The sequence below is a fragment of the Colias eurytheme genome, chromosome 5 (genome assembly GCF_061535395.1).
Source record: "Colias eurytheme isolate Ceu_HAF_F1 chromosome 5, ilColEury1 Martin Lab GWU primary, whole genome shotgun sequence".
Classification (NCBI taxonomy): domain Eukaryota; kingdom Metazoa; phylum Arthropoda; class Insecta; order Lepidoptera; family Pieridae; genus Colias; species Colias eurytheme.
The window spans coordinates 3778438-3799418 of NC_142984.1; the positions used below are offsets into that span (position 1 = coordinate 3778438).

Genomic DNA, 20981 nt, shown 5'->3' on the forward strand with positions numbered 1-20981 from the left:
CTTATCATCTCATTTCACGCTGTGAGCAAGCATAACAGAGATTTATTCTTACACATAATTACTAGCATACAAATATGCATTTTCTATCAAAACTAAATTAAGCTTAAAATGACAAATGATATTAACATTAAAATTTAATTGAAGGAAACCTCCTAAAAAATAAATGTGCTTCATTTATGAAAAGCCTTAATCAGAAAAAAATAGCGGGAAATGGGGATCATAAATCAAGACAACGACATTAATTTTCATACGTATTAAAACCTACGTATGTATTAGGGTATTAGTAATGTAACAAGCGTTACCAGATAAGTAGGTAATTACTAGATTAATTTATGAACAAAGGCTAAATTTTACACGTGTAAATTTGATTCAATTTACGACCCACCATTTAATACAAAAACAGGACATAATATGAAACGTGTCCATAGATAGTTAGGTATCTGTTGATCAATTTATTTTTATTATAATATAGGTATTAGGATTTCGTTTTATTATATACAATACATTCCGTCCTTAGTCTCTTGTTTAATCCATGAAACATATTTTGAGACGATGGTATATACTCCTGAAAAATAAGTAGTAGTATTACTTAATAAAATATATAGGTACAAAGTATAAAATTTGTAAAATTTCTTAGTAATACCTGGATAATCTGGTTTCGCACAATCTATTCCCCAAGACACGATACCTTTAAATATTAATCATGATTAATTGTTTTTAACTTTGAAATCGCATTATGCCTTTAAATACTATAAGAATGTGTTTTCTTACCAACGTGGTACCATTTTTTGTTATGGGTTTTACTATGCGTTGAAAAAAGCGGACCACCACTATCACCCTGAAACACATGAAATAAAAACGATTACATTCAATAGAAGCTAGTAGCAGTTATAGAAAAAAATATGATATTAAGAGAATGAAGAATATAGGTATATCCTTATTATAGGTATCATATATCAATATAATAATCGATGAATAAAAAGATGAAAGGCTACATAGCGAATGTAAATCCAGCTTACTTGACATGCATCCTTTCCTAAACTATAAGCACACATCATAGTATCCTTTACAAGATTATCCTTATATATAGCGGATTTGCTGCACTTTTCACCATCAACCAATTTGACTTTGGTTTCTAACAAATATCGTGATGACGTCAGTGCTCCTTGTCTGGTTTTCCCCCAACCCGCTACAGTAAGGGGCATATTTTTGAAGTCTAGATCTAAAAATACAAGGCCTTGTTGGTATACTTTGATTATACATATAAGCATATAATACAAGGTGCTTTTAATATCTACAATTAGGAAGCTATTTTAAATCTATAACATGTTAAGGTACCTTCAGAAGGCAAACAAATCGGTCGGACTTTTTCTGAAAACTTCAACTTTTTCTCCAGTGTAAGGACAGCTATATCATTTATGTCCCGAACAGCATTAGAAGTGAAGACGGGGTGTTTAACTCCATTCTTTAGCCTAAGCGTACTAAAAGAGGATCCTAGGCGATCATGCATGCCGATGTTCACTGTTAAATCATGGAAGCTGACACTGAAAATAAAATTAATAACCAGATAAACAAACGTAGGTATTCTTGATGATACATAGTAATTTTTCCAGATTTAAATCCACGATAATTATTCTATCTACTGAAAAATAACTCTATATGCATATAAATTCTATCTTTCATTATTTCTATCGAAGTGTATTGTTCCTGCATATTTAAGTGAATACACATTTATTAGGTCAGCAATCAGCATGCTCTATCCTAGACCACGCTTGTCGTTTTCCATCATGTCTACAGTTGTTTGCAGCCTTTACGATGATTACTTTCCTTGTGTCCTTACCCAAATGTAATACAATGTCCAGCAGTCAAGATATGTTGATCAGTGATAATAGCTCCTCCACAATGCAGTTTTGGCCCTAACATGAGAGATACCAGCCAAGGATATTGATGGGGTTGTACAGTGGAGCCACCAACGATCCGGCGGTTTTTTCCTGCTATTCCACATTCTACAATGGCAATAAATTAGAACTATTTGTATTGTTGTATCTATAAGCTTTAATTAATTTTCTATATAGAACTCCTTGGCCTTAGTAGAACAAGACTTTTGTCAGTATTATAAGACATGGCCAAGACATGGCCAATAACGTATTTCAGAGTTCTCCTACGTTTCAAATAACTTAAAGACTCGAATATTAAATCTTACCACACGAACGGTTTACTTTGGAAGCGCATATCTGAAAAAAAAACCGAAAATATTATTTTTAAGTAATTAAAGTCTATAATCAAATTATTAGTAAAAAGTATAAATCAAATGACCAGAATAAATTGACTTACATTTCCTACTGTAAGGTAAATAAAAATTAATAAATACTTCATTTTATACATGTACATAAATTTTCCTTGTGAATAGAAAGAAACCACGTCATATCTATTACCATCAACTGAAAGTTTGCACAATAAAATGGCTAGTAAGAAAACTTAATTAAAATAGTTATTAAAAATCACTCGTGCGTCATTTACACAACTAGTATGAAGATTTAAAAAAGAGGATGTTTATGTTAAAAAGAGCTTGTATCTAAAAATAATCCTAAAATAAAGAAACCTTGAATCTATTTGTTTCAATTATTCATTGGTCCAAAACATCATCTAGTATCGCTTAGATTACAATAGCACAATTAACATACAAAGGGGATCAACGTAATTTTATTTTAAGTTCAATTTTCACAATACTAATTCGTGTGTTGTAGTCAATTGTAAAGAAAATATTTATTAAAGATATAATGAAAATTAAAATTCATAAACATGTCACACATATCTTTATTCTGTGAATTTTAACTTTAGGTGTGATCTACTTTCGACAACCTCTTTTTTACATTTTAAATTGCCTTAGGGAGTGCTTGAAGAATGGACGGATATTTTTTATTGCATTGTCTCCTATGCAGTAGGTACAACCAACCTAAATTGTTTCGAATTATGAATTCATCCCATTAAAAAATTGTCACCGAACCTTACAGTTAATCTTTGTTGGCCAAAATGATTCGACTCTACCTCTAGTAGTAGGTAGTCAGTCTGTAGACCACAGTAACGTAGGGAATTGGACGTTTTGTAATTTCTCAGAATCCTTTAATTCACTGTAACAACCCTTGAAAATATTATTTATTAGAGAATCGCCTTAAAGTATTGTATACCAGTGTGTGATTAGGAATCAATTAAGTGTTACTGAAATGGCGGGCTTAAGTGAAAACAAATGTGATTATGAAAAAATTAATAGTAATCTTAAAAACAAACATTTAACAAGTAAAGACATAGGAACAGACTATAATTACAAACATGAAATCGTGTGGCAAAATATTGTATTTTTCTCATTGTTACATCTATTGGGCTTTTGGGGAGTTTACATATTTTTCACTGGAGGAATTTCCCTAAAAACATACATATGGTGTAAGTACTATATTTATTAATGTTCATAATTAATGGTCACCATTTTTAAATGTTTTACGGTGTTATAAAAAACGTATTCTCGTTTAATGAGTTTCAAATAAAGTTGTTGTAGACCGGGAGATACTGACACAAAATTTCGAGTCATTTGTAACAGGATGGCGGTTCTACAGGGTTCTTAGTACGCAATGACAAAAAGAAAAATGATGGTGTGAACGCTGGTACCGGTGGCTTAGTCGCGTGGGCGTTAGTCGAACTCATCGGAAAATAGCGAAAGTCAAACGATTTGTAACAGTATGGCACTTATTTTTCCTGTAAGTTTGAGGATCAACGAATATAAATACAAAATTTCAAAGATCTAGGTGTTGAAAATCTTCACTTATATAAATTAATAATAAATTTATTTTTCAAGTATGACAGCACTTTTTCCCCCTACTAGAAGTATGGCAAATATAATAATGGTCACATTTTATCAAATACTCTCCAAAAAGCCAAATGCAATACTGGTACAAAAAGATAGGCGAAATAAAAAAATTTTGCAGATTTTCGGCGGTATGGCGACCATTTGGAATCGTCCGAAAAGTATGGCATGGCGATTTTCGTAAATGGCTGCACGACGATGGTTACCTGTGCAAAAGTTAGCTTGGTACAAATGGTTGAATAATTGTTTTTTTTAAATCAACACATTCGCGTCGGTATGGCGGGCTGTAAGTCATACCGGAAAAGTATGGCATGACACTACCGCCTACTTCTTTTTTATGGGCTATCGGTAAATTCTAAAATTTTTGTGTTACAAATCGTTTAACTTTCGCTATTTTTCCGACGAGTTCGACTAACGCCCACGCGACTAACCCACCGGTACCAGCGTTCACACCATCATTTTTCTTTTTGTCATTGCGTACTAAGACCCCTGTAGAACCGCCATCCTGTTACAAATGACTCGAAATTTTGTGTCAGTATCTCCCGGTCTTTATTATGAACCCATCTTTTATTGTATGGATTATTATGAGCCTATTTAGAAGTACATTATGTACTAAACTACAAACTGTTCTTAAAAATATATTATGTAAATAATTTCGTTATATACTTGAACTTGCTCTTTTCAGTCGGTACCGTTATGACATTGCTTGGCTTCGGCATAACAGCGGGAGCTCATAGACTATTCACTCACAAATGTTACAAAGCGAAGACACCTCTAAAAGCATTACTCATAGTATTGCAGACCGCATCAGGACAAGTAAGTTTATTTATTTTACGTATAACTTTCATATTTATGTGAAGCAGAGCACATGACATCGACAGTCTTATAACAGTAATCCTGAAATCTTGATGCTGATCTGATCTTACCACATCCAAAAATGTTTTCAGTTCATAGCAATTATTGTTATTAATATTATGAATAATGCTGTCCAAATTTTTTTATTTTGAAATTGTTTAGGCTTTACTATAATAGTTTCGAACTCTCACTGTCAATCTATCCATTCATAAAATACTTGTTTATTTGCACTATTATTAATACTTCGTGTCTTAATTGCTCTGCCCTTGTAAAGTAAACTATTTCTTCTAGAATACCCTCTACACCTGGATCCGTGATCATCGTCTCCACCACCGGTACTCAGACACGGATGGTGACCCACACAATTCTAAAAGAGGCTTTTTCTTCTCTCATATTGGTTGGTTATTGACCAAGAAACATCCGTACATAAAAGAACTGGGCAAAAGGATCGATATGAGTGACATAGAAGCTGATAAACTCATTACGTTTCAAAGAAAGTAAGTAGTAGAAATAATTTATTTTAAAAAATCCATGACGTATCGTAATAAGCATGAAATTTAGAAAAGATATTTAGTTTAACGTACGTAACGTAGATATTTAGTTTACTCTTTCACGAAAAATCAGAGCAGAGCAAATTTTAAACATGGATTGATTGAAACCCGTGTACCAAAGTGAAGAAGAGGATTAAAGATCGTAAGGAAAAGCGTTACTTATATATAAAAATATATTTTTCGTCTTTATTGTCATATTAGTTTATGATGATTAATTAATGTTATTATATCATCAGTAGTACCTATTGTAAATTATAATATGTATCAATATCACTGAACCTAATTAGAATAAATAAAAAAAACGAATTATCACTTATATTTATTATAATACCACAAGAGCTTCAAAATTATCGGGTATTTTCCGATAGGTTCGTTGCAAACAAATGAAGGAGTCAAGTTTTTAGTCAAGGATAAAATGATTTTTCCTGAAAAACTTGACGACTTTATTTGTTTGCAGGGAACCTTGAGGGAAATGCCAGATAATTTTGAAGCTCGTGTGGTATTCGGGAGATTATTTTTCCGTCCCAAATGTCGGCCAATAATTTCACAATTGAATTGAACCTGTCAGTTTGACGTCAACGACCAGAGAAAATTTTCAAAAAATTATCAGTATAATACCATGTAGGTTGTACCACGTGACGTCGAATGGTGCAATTCTATTGGTCGATATTTGGGTCGGAAAAATAATCAATGCAAATTGCAAAGTTACTGATTAATTTAAAATGATTTATAGTATAGTTAAAGGAATGTTATATTGTAGATGATATCTATGCAATTTGTCTCTCAGTAGACAAGAACAATGTAAACCTTTTTAGGAAACCCACCAAATTGCATTTAGCCACCAAATTAGGCTTTATATTCCTAATTTACATTTTTTGAAACTAATAAAGAAATTTCTCATTTTCAATTATTATTACTTAAAATTGCTCGGTTCAAAAACATTTCTGATTAGCATTTCCGAATATAGTAATGTTTTTACCGGATTAGAAAGTAATAAATAAAAGTTATTTCCATATTGATTACAAAGTTTATTAGGTCAGTTAACATGGTAAAAAAACAACACAATAGCATTTAATGGTTATGATAATAAGCCCACCTTAATGCATGTGGCAACGTTATTGACCGCTCAAGTCAAAAACGGAGCAACTAAATCTAAACCAATGTTAAAATTTTGAATCTTTGATTCGATATCTCAATAATGATAACGAAATAAACATTGCCCAAAGTGTAGAGCATAATTTAAAGCAATAAAAAGTATGGTAAGAAATACTTTGTATCCCGACTTTAGCAGAAAACGCAAATAGTTTGAAGAAAAGCAAAGAGAAAAATCGAAGTCAACAATTTGAACATAAACCTTTCTTTTAAACTTTGTTGTCCCATCATAGTGTCGTAATGTTTTATATATACCTATACCTACTAATTGTTATGTTTATTGACCAATCTAAATGAATAACTCAATCATTGATTTCATATAATCTTTTGTTTTTACATTTGATTTCTTTTAATGTTTTTATTTATTACAGGTATTATTTCTACATATTCGCCGTCAGCTCCGTGCTAATACCAGTAGGAGTACCATACTATTTCTTCGGGGAACCTTTCCTAACTTCGCTGCTTGTATGCTTTTTCGCGCGTTATGTGGTTCAACTAAATGGCACTTGGCTTGTCAACAGTGCTGCTCATCTATATGGCACGAGGCCGTATGACAAGTATGTAAAATATTTTACGCTTAATTAACCTGTCTTTGTGTTCACAATGTTTGGCTAACAATGTAGAGAGCGCGACTCGATTATCTAAAGAATGTCGTAAGTATTGCAAAGTGATGACGTCAAGGATGCGTTTTAAATACGGTATTAAATTTTGTTCTTTTTTATTTAAGAAGATGTTAAAAGAGATTACGTAATAAGTTTAGTTCAGGTTCCCAAAAACGTGTCATTTTTCAATCATACAGCATCACTATTTATCAATGTTTTTGTGTCCTCCACCGTCCTTATTTATTTTAACTTGCCGCAATATTATAACAATAATACGTTTTTAAGTCCAATCAGTACGTACTGATAACAGCAATGTATTTTTTTATTTAAACTACTTCTCTATTTGCAGAAAACTTCAACCAGTTGAGTCATGGTTCGTGTCTCTATTCTCGTACGGTGAAGGATGGCATAACTACCACCACGCCTTCCCTTGGGATTATAAAGCGGCTGAACTACCTTACTTTATAAACCCATCTACTGCGTTCATAGATTTCTTTGCTAAACTGGGCTTAGCTTACGATCTGAAGACAGCGTCAGAAGAAATGGTAAGTAAGATTAAGGCACAAAAAAACAATTCTTTTAAATGTCGTGCATTCTAAAAAGATGCTTTGTTTCTTTACTTTTACATATTTTTTATTAATCAAATGTTATCTGTCTTAACACGTATTTATGAAAAACACAATGTCTATAATTTCTTAATTATGATACAGGTCGTGAACCGTATCAAGGGCACAGGCGATGGTACCCACTTCGACCTCGGCAACGATGAAGCCAAGTCCGCAGTGACAGCCACCGGTATAGTCCACCCTCTGAACATTACATATAACGTTACATATCCTCCTCCTAACACTGAACTTGATGACGAAGGACTACCTCTTTGTGAGTCGGAAGTTCTAGAACGAACATCGTTCAAGAAAAGATCCGCTAAGGCCTAAACTGAACAGCTGTTTTTACGTTACTACGGTTTTAATTGAACAATGCTTGTATTATTGTGTATGATTCTATCCGACAATTAGATAATGAATCTATAGTATATTAAAAATGTATGTAATAATTGAAATAGGCATAAGTATCTGTGATATTATAGCTTGTAATATGTTTTTGTAGAATAAAACTTCACTAACGCAAATATTCATTTTACTACAGTTTTTGTAAATATGTATCGTGCTAATGTACTCTATATTTCCATTTCTTTGATCAATTATATCCATTATAACTAGAACAATATGTCAAGGAGTTAAATAAAACATTAAATCAATATAATACCCGTTTTATTTTAAATAATTAACCTTCTTCTTCAATTTAAACACACATACAATCTCCTTGTGTATTTTGATATATAAACGATCTGTGATCGTTAATTTTTGTATAAATTGATGGCTCTGAGCTATTAGACGCTGAAGACAGCACGCCAATCAGTCGGAACGGCCTTAAGTGTGGAAGACCAGGTCGGCGCGTCATCACTGGGGAACCCACATCTTCCTAAAAGCAAAAGTGGTCTAAGAAGAATAGTTTAGATAATAAAATTGTTAATAAAAGTAAATATATCTTCTGATCCATCCAGATCATTAGCATTTATTTTTTATTTTCTTATTTTTTCTTATTTTTTTTCTTATTTTCTCCTTACTTACATCAGATAACGTGGTATATAAAGGTCCAGTTGGTTCTAAGCAGCCTTTATCCAAAGTAAAGTTAGCTTGGTATGAACAAATCGATCCTTCTAGTAACGAAAATATGGTTGGGCGGGCGATACATCGGGATCCTGAACCGTAAATAGGTAATGTTGTTACTGTTGCTGTTCTTCTAGTGTAGTCTCTCCCTGGAAACAAATAAAGCAAAGAGCACAACTTTTAAAATATACCATTCTAAACCAGATCGTACATCACAATATTAATTATCTATAGGTAATCAAATACACAGTAAACAACATTCATTATATCTGAATTTTGAAATTTAATTGCCTGTAACTTCTAAAACATCAATGACAATCATCGACTTAAACACCAATATACCTTTTAAGTAAAAATGGATGAAACGCAAAAGCATATATAATTATTATCTAAATCAGAGGTGACAAATGGCAGATCTCGGTCCAAACAACCATCAAGTTTGGATGATGCGTGATATGTTTAAAATAGCTCTACAAGTTAAAAAACAAACAAAAATACATACAGCTGAATGGCAAACAAATCGGGGACACATATTGATTAAATGAAACTTCATTGGCTAGTCTCAACAAAGCCAAGTCGTTATCTCCACCAGGAGTATATCCACCTGGAATCCTTATAGCTTCAACGGTAAAATTTAATTCATTATTATTGCAGAAGTTGTTGGTTCCAATCTGTACGAAAACGGTTGAAGGTGATAAACTGAAAAATAATAAGTATATATTAAAAAAGATCTACGTAATAGAAATACGTAATGTTGATGTTGCCATTACGTATTTGATCCGATACAATAATTAATTATAATAATGTCAATTCAAATGTCCCTTGGCATATTATGGGGTAGATACAGCCTACTGTCTGTCACCCGAATCTATTTGTTTTAGTTGCAGTAGGAATTGAACCCAGAAGATCTCGGTTACGCTCAGAAATAACTCTATGTTCCAAGGAGATCATAATATTATCATTAGTAAGTACATAAATGTTAAAGCCGTAAATCAATTTAATATTACAATAGGTACCCAAACGACATAAAACAGTTACATACCAACTCACTGTACTTGATTATTCATGGTTACAATTCCATGAAAATTCTAGAGAAAATTATTTAAGCATTAAGACGTTAGTAAATTCTTTATTTTTTAAGAATGGAACACATTTTTCTAATAATTTAAGACTTTTGCTTGAACCCGAAATGGAAGAGTCATAATTTTAAAAAATGTCAATTTTTAAAGGTCACTAAAAATATAAAAATCTGAAAAAACTTACTCATAAACCCTAGATGCAGCTGTTATCACGTGTCTATTAGAAATTAAAGTTCCTGGTATAACAGAATCATTGGCATGAATAAACACCAGCCACGGCATCGTGTAGGGCGGAATGGGGTCTACGCCTCTGATTTTATCCAGCAGGCTATAATGACCACTGTTTACAATTCCACATCCTTAAATAAAATTCATAATTACATTTAAAATCTAATAAAAATTTATTTTTTACACAAACACAAAAAGTATATTTCGAATCGTCAATGAATTCATCGTAATAAATTCATGAAACTAGGTACCCACGAATTAATTCGCAATAAAAATATCAATAAAAACAAATAAAGATATACTTACGACAATAGCAAGGCGGTCGAAATCCTAAATAGTTGAGAATATTACTAAAAAGAAAACAGTTCTGAAAAGAAAATACATTTCGTAATTACTTGTAAACAATGGAATTGTAGTCTTGAATTAAAAAGAAGAAAAATCTTACCGAGAACTGTATAAAATAGCACAAACAAAATAAAGATAAAATATGCATGTTTAGACGTTTCCTCGAATATCTGTTGGACTATATTAACTATTCTTAAAATATAGCCAAGGTATTTAAACAAAAAAGCCAATTTTAAATAATATGCGGGCTCTTTAATTATTTCCATAATGACAATATTGATCACGTAAGAATATTTCGGATAAATGGATTGATGATTAGGAATACGGGTGAGAAAACAATATAGTTTTAAATAGAGATGTTTCAGCATATGGAGTAGGCATAATTTTTTAGTCAAAATATTCATTAATGATACTAATGATATTTTTCTCTCTTCTACAAAGAATGAGCTATAAATGAAACATCTCCTTTGAAAACCCTATCAATCTCTACAGAAACAACCGCGGCGCGAATGGTGTTTGATCCAATGCAAATACTTGGTCACTCTAGTGTATACGCCCGGATATCCCTTCCTTCCACATCCAATTCCCCAGGAAACGATTCCTGAAAAAACATTATATAAGTAATATAGCAAACATACTATTTAACAATCGTAAAAATACAATGTTCGGTTACCTAATAACTCGTATTGCTTGTCTTTTCTTTCAGCGGTCAAGGGACCGCCACTATCGCCCTGTAAATGAAAAGTACCTAATTATATTAAATTTAACGTATTATTAAATTTTTTAATGATTCTAAATTAACGACAGATGCACGTGAAAATTCTCGCTCTTACAAGCAGCTCTATCTACAATTCTAAAATATATATATATTTGTTACTGAGAATATGACAATAATTTTAAATACTTCAGTTTGGGCTTTGTCAGACTATAAAAACTTCGGGAAGCCCCAAAAAGCACCACTTTTTCTATTCATACTGCAAACTCGAAATTGTGGGTATCTACGGAACTCTGTTATTTATTCCTTATATATTTAAGCAAATCTATACTAATATTACAAAGATGAAGAGTTTGTTTGTTTGTTTGTTTGTTTGAACGTGCTAATCTCAGGAACTACAGGTCCAATTTGAATTTCGATGTTAGATAGCCCATTTATCGAGGAAGGTTATCATCACTCTAAGACCAACAGGAGCTGAGCAATGCGGCTGAAATCGCGGGGCACAGCTAGCAAATAACACAACAAATAATCGTTACCTGACATGTATCCCGCTTCCCTTCACCAGGATATCCAGCACAAAGCATCTTATCACTTATCATGGCGCTCTCATATTTCGTATTTCTGCACTCCTCATTGCTTAAGACCGGCAATTCAACTTCTAACAAATTACAAGAGTGGTCTTTTGATTCTCCCAATGATCCCCAACCAGCAGCTATTGCTTTTACACCAACGTATGTGTTATCTGTTAAAAATAATTAAATAACAAATTGCATAATATACCTAGTTTATGGTTTAAGTTACGAGCCGCTATTCATGTATGTAAACCCAGAGACTAAATTATATTAAAAAGAATTGATACAAATATCTATTATAATTTATTCAATATTTAACGACTTTAGTGGTGAATTCAACACTAAACTTTAAGCTTATATTTTTCATACATTACTTATCCCTTTAACTAATAAACAAACTAACTATGTAGAACATAATATCAAGAAGTTGTCTAAATAAAGGTCAAAATTTAAATAAAAAATCTGGAGGAATTAGTAATTAATCGGGACACTGCTGGTTGACTAATGTAAGTATAATAATAATAAATAGAAAATGAGTTTAAAATCATTATCATTATGGTATTTTTATAACGCTCAGACGAGTCTCTTATCACAAAATTGTAAAACCTATTCTGTCCTTGCTCTGGTTTATATTCTGACTCTAATAACAAAAGTAGGTGCTCATATTTATCTATTTAGTTTTCCTCATGTGAATTAGTTCGAAAAATAAGGATTTGTATTTAAATTAAAATTTTTATTTACCGATAAGTTAAATACCTACATATAGGTACAGTAAATATATGACTTGACACTACTATACTGAGGGAGTACTGGAGAATGTTACAAATTTAGCTCTATGAATTGCCTGAAATACAAATATAAGGGATTAAACTTCTAGCATGACTTCTATGTAATACATACCATCATTATGGGGTAAGCAGATAGGCTTAACAGTATCTGTAATTTCTACCCTCTCATTCAACTTCAACAGAGCAATATCATTTCTAAAGTCGACATAGCTAAAGTTATGTGCTCTGATGTTAACCACATAGCGTGTTATTGGCCGTTCGGTCTCGTTGCAACGGTTATGCTCCCCAAAGGTCACCTTCATCATAAACCACATGAGGCTAAAACGATAAAACATCAAGTATATAATAAGGTATAGAATCAAAAGTTGATAAACACAAATTAGATTTATTATTGTCACGCTTATAAAAATACAGGATAATGCTTAGTTCATGTAATACATACTTTATACAGTTATAATATAATTAATCAGCTAAGAAACCAGTTTTGTCGCAGAAATAAGTATAAAATATATTTAAGAGCAGCATCCATTTAGTCATGAAATACAATTTGAAAATAAAGTAACTAACCTTTTAACACAATGGCCAGCAGTCATCACATATCTGTCGTTGATAAGCATGCCTCCACAGTAGAATTTTTTGAAGTACGTCAGTCTAACCACCCAAGGGAATGCATTGACTGCTGACTCTACCCCGCCAACAATTCGGGAAGCTTCATTGCGTTCACCGCAGCCTTAGAAAACATTAGAATTGTTATGATACGAATGTTCATTAAAGATATACTTAGGTATATTTTTTTAAGTTTCAATGAAGATAAAGATGTTACTTTTCAGAGTTCTTAGTAACTCCGAAAAGTATCTCTATTGTGAATAGTCAGAGCCGTTCGAAAATATGGCGAGTTTACTATATTATTTTAATTACGTAATATTACATACAAATAAAAAGAATAATTGTAAGTATAAAATTTTATCTATAAAGTAAAAGTAAAAATAAGCTTTTACAATTCTAAACTGGATATCAATATAAAAAAAATACAAAAATGCATAAATGACTCATCTTTAAAAATTATTAACGGTTGACGAAAGAATGTATTTACATAAAAATAATAATAAAAAACATGAAACGCATCTAAAACCGAGACGAATCACGTCAAATCTAATACGATAGGTGTGAAAGTAAATTGATTCGTTGGACTTGTAAATCATTAGGACATAAAAAATCTGCTAAGTCACGGTCTGTGCATTTCTTATGCCGATGTGATAGCCGCTGATTATATAAAAGGTAACTAGCTCAAGTGTTTTAAATTATGAAAATTTTAGACGCGATTAGTTGGGTTAACTTCTTATTACTTTTTTGTAGTATATATGTTACGGCTAAAGGTAGGTGAGAACATAAACTTAAGATTAGCCGGCTAAACTTAGGTTTATTTTCGACGAGGTGTTAATGTTAGTTTGTTCTATCTTTAGCCGGCTAAACTTAAGTGTAACCGCAGGCCCGTGGCTAAAAATGTCGGGGTGGGTAGATTTGGTTACTATAATACATGTAAGGAACAGGGCGAGTGTTTTCTGGCACTTCGCCGGCTGCTGCCGCAGCACGCTCGCTGCGCTCGCTCGGCTCGTGCGGGTCTTAAGAGTTCTAACCTAACCTAACCTAGCCACCAGCTTTCTGCCCTGAGTCGGGGTGGGTAGATTTGGTTACTATAATACATGTAAGGAACAGGGCGAGTGTTTTCTGGCACTGTGCGGGCCCCTCAAGCCCTCCACCGGCCCGGCGCTAACCAAATCTACCCACCCCGACATTTTTAGCCACGGGCCTGCGGTTACACTTAAGTTTAGCCGGCTAAAGATAGAACAAACTAACATTAACACCTCGTCGAAAATAAACCTAAGTTTAGCCGGCTAATCTTAAGTTTATGTTCTCACCTACCTTTAGCCGTGACATATACATAAAATATTCCCTGATTATTATACGTCATAGGATATCAATTTATGTTTTCACAACTTTTTTCAAAATGAACTAAATCTTTTCTGTCTAGGATAGATTTTATCAGGAACGAATTTTCTCAAGATAATAGTAATAATACCCATACTTAAAATACTAAATACATAAAAAAATAAATATAATAAAAATTAAAATACGTTTTAAATATAAAAAAATGTGTGGTTTTATGAAACCACGGTAAAAGTGAAACTGTTCGAACGGTTCCGAACACTGCTTTGTGTAGCGCATGTCGCGTGTCGTTCGGCTGCCGAGTAGGTATACCTACTCGGCAGCCGCGATACACGCGACATGCGCTACACAGACCAAAAAGTTTGAGACGATGTAATAAAAGTTTCACTTAAAAAAAAATCTAAATATTTTTAAAATAATCTTAGTTATAACGATATTTTTGATACTTACGGCAGTTACATTTGTGTAACTCATCTTCATAAATCGATTCATCTATTGCAACAGTAGTTTGTTCTGTGCTAGTAGTAGTAGTAGTGACATTAGCTTCCTCTCCCTATAAAAGGCTCTATATAAATCAAATACGTACCATACATTCAAAGTCGGTGAAATATTGTGTTATATCGTTTCGTATCTTTTAATTTTACGAATTTGTACTATTTAAAGCTCTAACCCGAAAAACGAATACAATTGAAATACGATATAAAACATTGAATAGTCATCGATATATAGATAATTATTATCGAAGTAGATAGTTATTAAATAATAGCATTTATTTACAATATGAAGTTCATTAATGAATATCCAGCTCTACAATTTGTATATCCAAAACTTGCAACAAAGTATTAAATATCAATTGACATTTATTAATATCCTCGACAGAATCTTAAATCCTAATAGCCTAAAATGTTCTCCATAAAAAAGCACTTACCATAGCACCAATACACATAATTAACAGTATCACAAGCTTCGCTTCCCACATCTTAAAACTTTTAACTTGTTGCAAACTTTGACCTCTTACAATAGAATCGGGATAGAAGTCCCCTTACGAGAAGGCTTCTCACAAGAATGAGGGCGTTGCTCCTCAAACCACAACGTAAAGCTAGGCATCTGGTCTATTATTAGATAGCCTATACGATTTACCTGTCTTCCTCTGTCCCTTAGAACCGGTACTCAATATTACGAATGTCATTATTTTTATGAGCAACTTAAATTTTAGGCCAGGTTTAGATTATGTTAAGAAACGTAGTCTTAGTCATCATTTTTTAAAATAAATCTTTCTTTCTGTCTTTCTAATTTAGAAAAAAAAATTATGAGGGTAATTGGTATTGTATTTTGTAATATCATTCCAAAAAGATTCTTGTGTAAAATTTCTTTTTATTTCCTTATTGTGTGGATATATGGAGGTTTGTTCATAAATGAAATTCAACGTACGTACGTAATAAAAATAAAACTGCATCGACTTAAAATCATTAGAGTTGTGAATTTATTGAATTATAGCTGTTCGAATTCGACATTATGAAAACCTTTTTGTACCCCAAAAAGACGAACATTTTTAATTTAGTACCTTTATTCCAAGTTTTATGGCAAAGGTTAATCCTAAATCCTAAATCACTATGAAATATAGCATACAATCAAAGCATCTCGATCTGTAATAAAACATGGGTTTAAAAGCAATATAATAAAACGAAATGATAATGAATTCACATTTTATTAATGTTGCACTTTATGAATGTGCATTAAAGCGTATTTTAATATTATTAATCCTAAAATCTTGTGCAATTCTTCAGAAGTCACAGTAACAGGCGTCATCAGTATTGTCTTTAATCCAGTCTAAATAATGCGTCACTCTGGTATAAACGCCGGGAAAGCCTATTCGGGCGCAGCCATAGCCCCATGATACAATACCTAAAAAAAACACATAAACCACATTAATATTTCTTATTGCAAAAAAATGTTCATTTTCGCACTGAAACTATTCTTAACTCTACATCGATAAAGTATTTATTCAAAAATTCATGCAAATACATATTCTAATAATAACATTTTGTAACTACTAATACTGTTTTTTTTATTAAGCTATTGCAAAGCTTCTATCGCGGGCCTTGAGCGCGGGGACCGAATCCAGAAAATGCGTAACGAAAAAACCTCACGCTCCCCACTCCGACGGGCGCGGAGGTCTGGCTTGAAGGCACGCTATGCAATAGCATTACCGCGGCAGTCCCCGAGTACCACACGTCTTTTTTAGGGTTCCGTAGCCAAAATGGCAAAAACGGAACCCTTATAGTTTCGTCATGTCCGTCTGTCCGTCTGTCCGTCTGTCCGTCTGTCACAGCCGATTTACTCGGAAACTATAAGTACTACAGTGATGAAATTTGATGGGAATATGTGTTGTATGAACCGCTACAAAAATATGACACTAAATAGTAAAAAAAAGAATTGGGGGTGGGGCCCCCCATACATGTAACTGAGGGATGAAATTTTTTTTTTCGATGTACATACCCGTGTGGGGTATCAATGGAAAGGTCTTTTAAAATGATATAAAGTTTTCTAAAAAACATTTTTCTTAAAGTGAACGGTTTTTGAGATATCAGCTCTCAAAGTCGTAAAAAGTATGTCCCCCCCCCTCTATTTTTATAACTACGGGGTATAAAATTCTAAAAAAAATAGAGGTGATGCATGCTAATTAACTCTTTCAACGATTTTTGGTTTGATCAAAGTATCTCTTATAGTTTTTGAGATAGGTTGATTTAACTGTAATTTATTATATTTGCTGCTACGGAACCCTTTGTGCGCGAGCCCGACTCGCACTTGGCCGGTTTTATTTTATTATAATTATGTAAAAGTAAATTTTCAGACTTACCGATAAGTTCATATGCGTGATCCTTATTTTCTGCAATCAGCGGTCCTCCACTATCGCCCTGAAACATAAATATCTATGGTTAAAACACTGTTTAAGTGATAGATATTTTCTCGTTTTCTGTATATTGTACAATGCCGAGTGCGCTAAAACTGATTGAAGTTTTGGGTCACAAGTTTTTGGTAAAAGCTTTCATAGGTCGCATTTATCGATATAAATAAAAAGGTATCGCCAAAAGAATGCTAAGCGTAAAGCTCGAACTCGCCTCGAAATTTCGTCGTTGTTAACGCTCGAATAATGTTCTTTTGGAGAGAAATCACGTAAAGGGGGCAACAGGGCAGAACAATGTCTCCCGGGGCAGTTAGTAATTAATTGAAATATTATTAATAACAACATTATCAAAGAGCCTCTATATTCTATAATATACGAAAAACTACAATTTACTTCAATATACTAACAGTACAAGCATCCTTATGAGCAGTTGCGGGGAAACCAGCGCACATCATAACATCCTTAATTTTCGTCTTATTATAGTTCGTACTCTTGCACTCCTCATTACTGAGGATAGGCAGTTGTGCCTCCAGGAGGGAGCACGACCAGTTGCCTGTTTCACCCATCGCGCCCCAGCCAGCGACTGTCGCTTGTACACCGGTGTATGTGTTTGATTTACCTTGGGAAATAGAAGAAAATGAAGCAATTATGTGAATATACACATCATCAATAGAATATAGTAGTACATAATATAGTTATTCTAATCCTAAGATCTTTGAAGGCATAATTGTTTTTGTTTCGAAATAAAGAATAGATAAAAGGTAAGAATTAGCATTTTGACTATTGATTTTAAAATATATTTAAAATATATTTAATTATATTAAAATATATTTACAAGAGCAAATTATTAAGGCTACAACTCAAACTACTGAACCGACCGTGCTGTAATTTGGCAGTTTGTATGGTATAGGCCTCCGCTGTTGAGAGGTTAAGACATGGTTAAGAGTTTATCTAATTCTCTATATTTCTCATAAGAAGCTTTTTTTGAAGTTTTGCAGATCCTCTAAACTGGTAAAATTGTACTCACTTTCCATAGGTGGTATGCAGACAGGCCTGATAGCATGAGAGTACTCCACAGGCGCATTCAACCGCAACAGAGTTATATCATTCGATAGTTCTGTAAGTGTGAAGTTATGTGCAATTATCTTAACGACGTAGCGCATTTCAGGCATTGTTTTCGAAGTACATCGGTTGTGTTCGCCGAACTTCACTCGGAACATGAACCACATGAAGCTGCAAAGGTATTATGTATTTATAAGATACCTTAATTAATATTTTTCTAGGATTATCGTTTCACCAACCAAGTTCTACCAAGCTCTTCAAGTATCATCGTAACGTACTAATATTTAACTGTAATGTTTAATGTTAACAACAACAAACATAGGTACTTTATTATTTGTGAGTATTCTAAGCTTATGTGCCTACATATTATATAATGTATAGGAAATTATGCCGAGAAATTTTTGAGAGCGCAATAAGGAAAACCGAATTGATTACGAACTGGATATATATTTTATGAACAATCAGAACGGAAAGAGAGTATTGTCCTTTATTGTGTTTGCATATATTTAATAAAAACGGATGTGAGAAAATTAGCTTAAAATTAAAATTAAATTAAATTAACTTAAAAAAATTAATTCAATAGATATAGATCAATGCAGTTTTGAGTGAGCATTTCATGAATTCGTAGTAAATCCCAAATAGAAAAATTGTGTTTAGTATGTTCTTCAATATAGATATAATAACATTTCTGCTTGTTTCTCTACTCACCCCTTAACACAATGTGCAGCTGATACCACATATTTATCATTGATAAGAGACGCTCCACAACCAAAGGAATTGTGGTAAATTAGACGGGCTATCCAAGGGAAGGCGTTCACGCTGGACCCCGTACCTCCAACCACTCGTGGCTCTTCATTTCTTTCTCCACAACCTTATTAATGTTAAATTCATTTATACATTACATATCTTATAACTATTTATGAAATATACTTTATCAAAAAAGGTCTATTACAAGAAGGAATATGACACTTGTTTCCATTCAAAAACGTATCGTAAGGGAAATCTCTAATTATTGTGATCGGCGACAAATTAGTAGTTATGGTAACAATTGAGAATCGACAGAAAATGAGATATTCATAGAGATCACGAGAGATACATTTGCGTATAAGGAAGTATGTATTATTAAAATATTATTAATCAAATTATTGTTACTTACTGCAATCTTTACATGGTGGAAGCTGTTTTTCAGCCAATCGGTCATAAACTTTCGTATCTTCATTAACTCGAAAAGCCTCCTGAATAAAAATTAACATAATAATAACCTTTTTAGGCTTCATATGTTTAAAAATTTGATTTATTATTGCATTACTCTAAAGACTTTTTTCATAAGATGGAAACACTTCAGTGTACACGATAATTAAAATATTACCTTACTAAACGATTTTCCGGTACTGACGAGTGCACACAATACTAAGAACACACTTAACCACATCATTACACCATTCGAATTACACAGAATTCTAATTAGTTTTTATCTAATAACCATAAAAGCATCCAATACAATCATACAAGCGCTGGGTTCACTGTTATTGATACACTAACTCAAAACCTCCAACCCGATGTACTTATGAATATTGGGCACCCTAAAATGTAGCTTGGCACTAAAACACGAGACTTATTGCCACTCCGAACACAATCTTAAAGCCTTTTAAACTCGATTTTATAAGGTGTATTGTTACAAGCAGAGATAACCGAGCTTAGCGTTTAGATTAGGAGCAGCTTTTGGGAGCGACATTTTAGTTGCCTATTCGACGAACTAAAGGTGTATTTATTTGGCAATGACCGTGTGGATCGTTGACCTCTTGTTTCATTATTAAGACTAATTTATGCTCTATACCTCTCAGTAAAAGATCGACTTTGAATGCGAACACAGAGATCCTTTACATATTCATGAATCATGCCTCAAATATTTCTTAGTGTTTAGTTTGAAAAGCATATGATTACTATTTGCTATGTAAATAATAATATAAAAGAAATATAATATGTATATTTGCAATATTTAATTTTCATTATAATGTCCTTAACAAATTATAAACAATTAAACATGGAACATGATTAGCACTTATTCTTATAAACAAGTAAATAATTGATGTATTTTCGTAATATTATGTATCAGCAACCTCTATGTAAGCATATAAAATAAACCAGATATGCACATAATTCGCTTGATTCCACACATACAATAAATTATAAACATAGTTTATTTTTATCAAGAAAACTAGGTGCTATACGCAAAGGTGGTAGAGTCTTATATACCTTAAACCAAAATCGCCAAAATCTGTCTATTTTTTATGGTTTTTCGTATCGATTATCACCAATAGTAATAAAGCTATAAATAATAAATATGAATACCCAAATATAATATTTGAAGCGACACATACAAACTCTAGACTTGTTATAACGGTTTTAATGGGACGTTAAACCGGTATCTTTGTATAAATTACTGTAATAAATAACTACTTAACACCTTTCTATTTAAATAAATTTATTGTTCTTTTAACCATGCATATAAACTTTATTAGACAATTTATAGATGTCATGTTAATATGTAATAACTTTTATTGTAGGTATGAAAAAAATATTACATATTTAGAACACTAATAAAATTATTAAAAAAATAGTTTTTATTAATAATTTGTACAATAAGG

The 20981-nt window shown here is 32.5% G+C and overlaps 4 protein-coding genes across 4 annotated transcripts; 1 reads left to right on the forward strand and 3 right to left on the reverse strand.

The window, feature by feature from the left end:
- Positions 1 to 491: 491 nt before the first annotated feature.
- On the reverse strand, positions 492 to 2232 carry LOC149908383 (trypsin beta-like). The gene is made up of 7 exons (XM_090102201.1): positions 2220 to 2232; positions 1841 to 2006; positions 1339 to 1544; positions 1020 to 1222; positions 772 to 838; positions 644 to 688; positions 492 to 565 (listed from the first exon to the last, which is right to left on the reverse strand). The coding sequence occupies exons 1-7, from the start codon at positions 2230 to 2232 to the stop codon at positions 492 to 494; spliced, it is 774 nt and encodes a 257-aa protein (XP_089958327.1).
- Positions 2233 to 3132: 900 nt separating this feature from the next.
- LOC149908384 ((11Z)-hexadec-11-enoyl-CoA conjugase-like) lies at positions 3133 to 8261 on the forward strand. Its single transcript, XM_090101862.1, has 6 exons — positions 3133 to 3441; positions 4545 to 4675; positions 5006 to 5211; positions 6789 to 6974; positions 7369 to 7564; positions 7730 to 8261. Exons 1-6 carry the CDS (start codon positions 3225 to 3227, stop codon positions 7952 to 7954), a joined length of 1161 nt encoding a protein of 386 aa, XP_089957988.1. The 5' UTR covers positions 3133 to 3224; the 3' UTR covers positions 7955 to 8261.
- Positions 8262 to 8273: 12 nt separating this feature from the next.
- On the reverse strand, positions 8274 to 10454 carry LOC149908385 (venom serine protease-like). The gene is made up of 5 exons (XM_090101870.1): positions 10303 to 10454; positions 9953 to 10127; positions 9192 to 9388; positions 8651 to 8838; positions 8274 to 8501 (listed from the first exon to the last, which is right to left on the reverse strand). Exons 2-5 carry the CDS (start codon positions 10048 to 10050, stop codon positions 8322 to 8324), a joined length of 663 nt encoding a protein of 220 aa, XP_089957996.1. The 5' UTR covers positions 10051 to 10127; positions 10303 to 10454; the 3' UTR covers positions 8274 to 8321.
- Positions 10455 to 10707: 253 nt separating this feature from the next.
- Positions 10708 to 20094, reverse strand: LOC149908386 (transmembrane protease serine 9-like). Its single transcript, XM_090102202.1, has 14 exons — positions 19703 to 20094; positions 19490 to 19568; positions 19042 to 19204; positions 18299 to 18504; positions 17679 to 17890; positions 17224 to 17281; positions 16149 to 16268; positions 15292 to 15404; positions 14814 to 14916; positions 12984 to 13146; positions 12529 to 12734; positions 11593 to 11798; positions 11015 to 11072; positions 10708 to 10942 (listed from the first exon to the last, which is right to left on the reverse strand). The coding sequence occupies exons 1-14, from the start codon at positions 19766 to 19768 to the stop codon at positions 10821 to 10823; spliced, it is 1875 nt and encodes a 624-aa protein (XP_089958328.1). The 5' UTR covers positions 19769 to 20094; the 3' UTR covers positions 10708 to 10820.
- Positions 20095 to 20981: the final 887 nt, after the last annotated feature.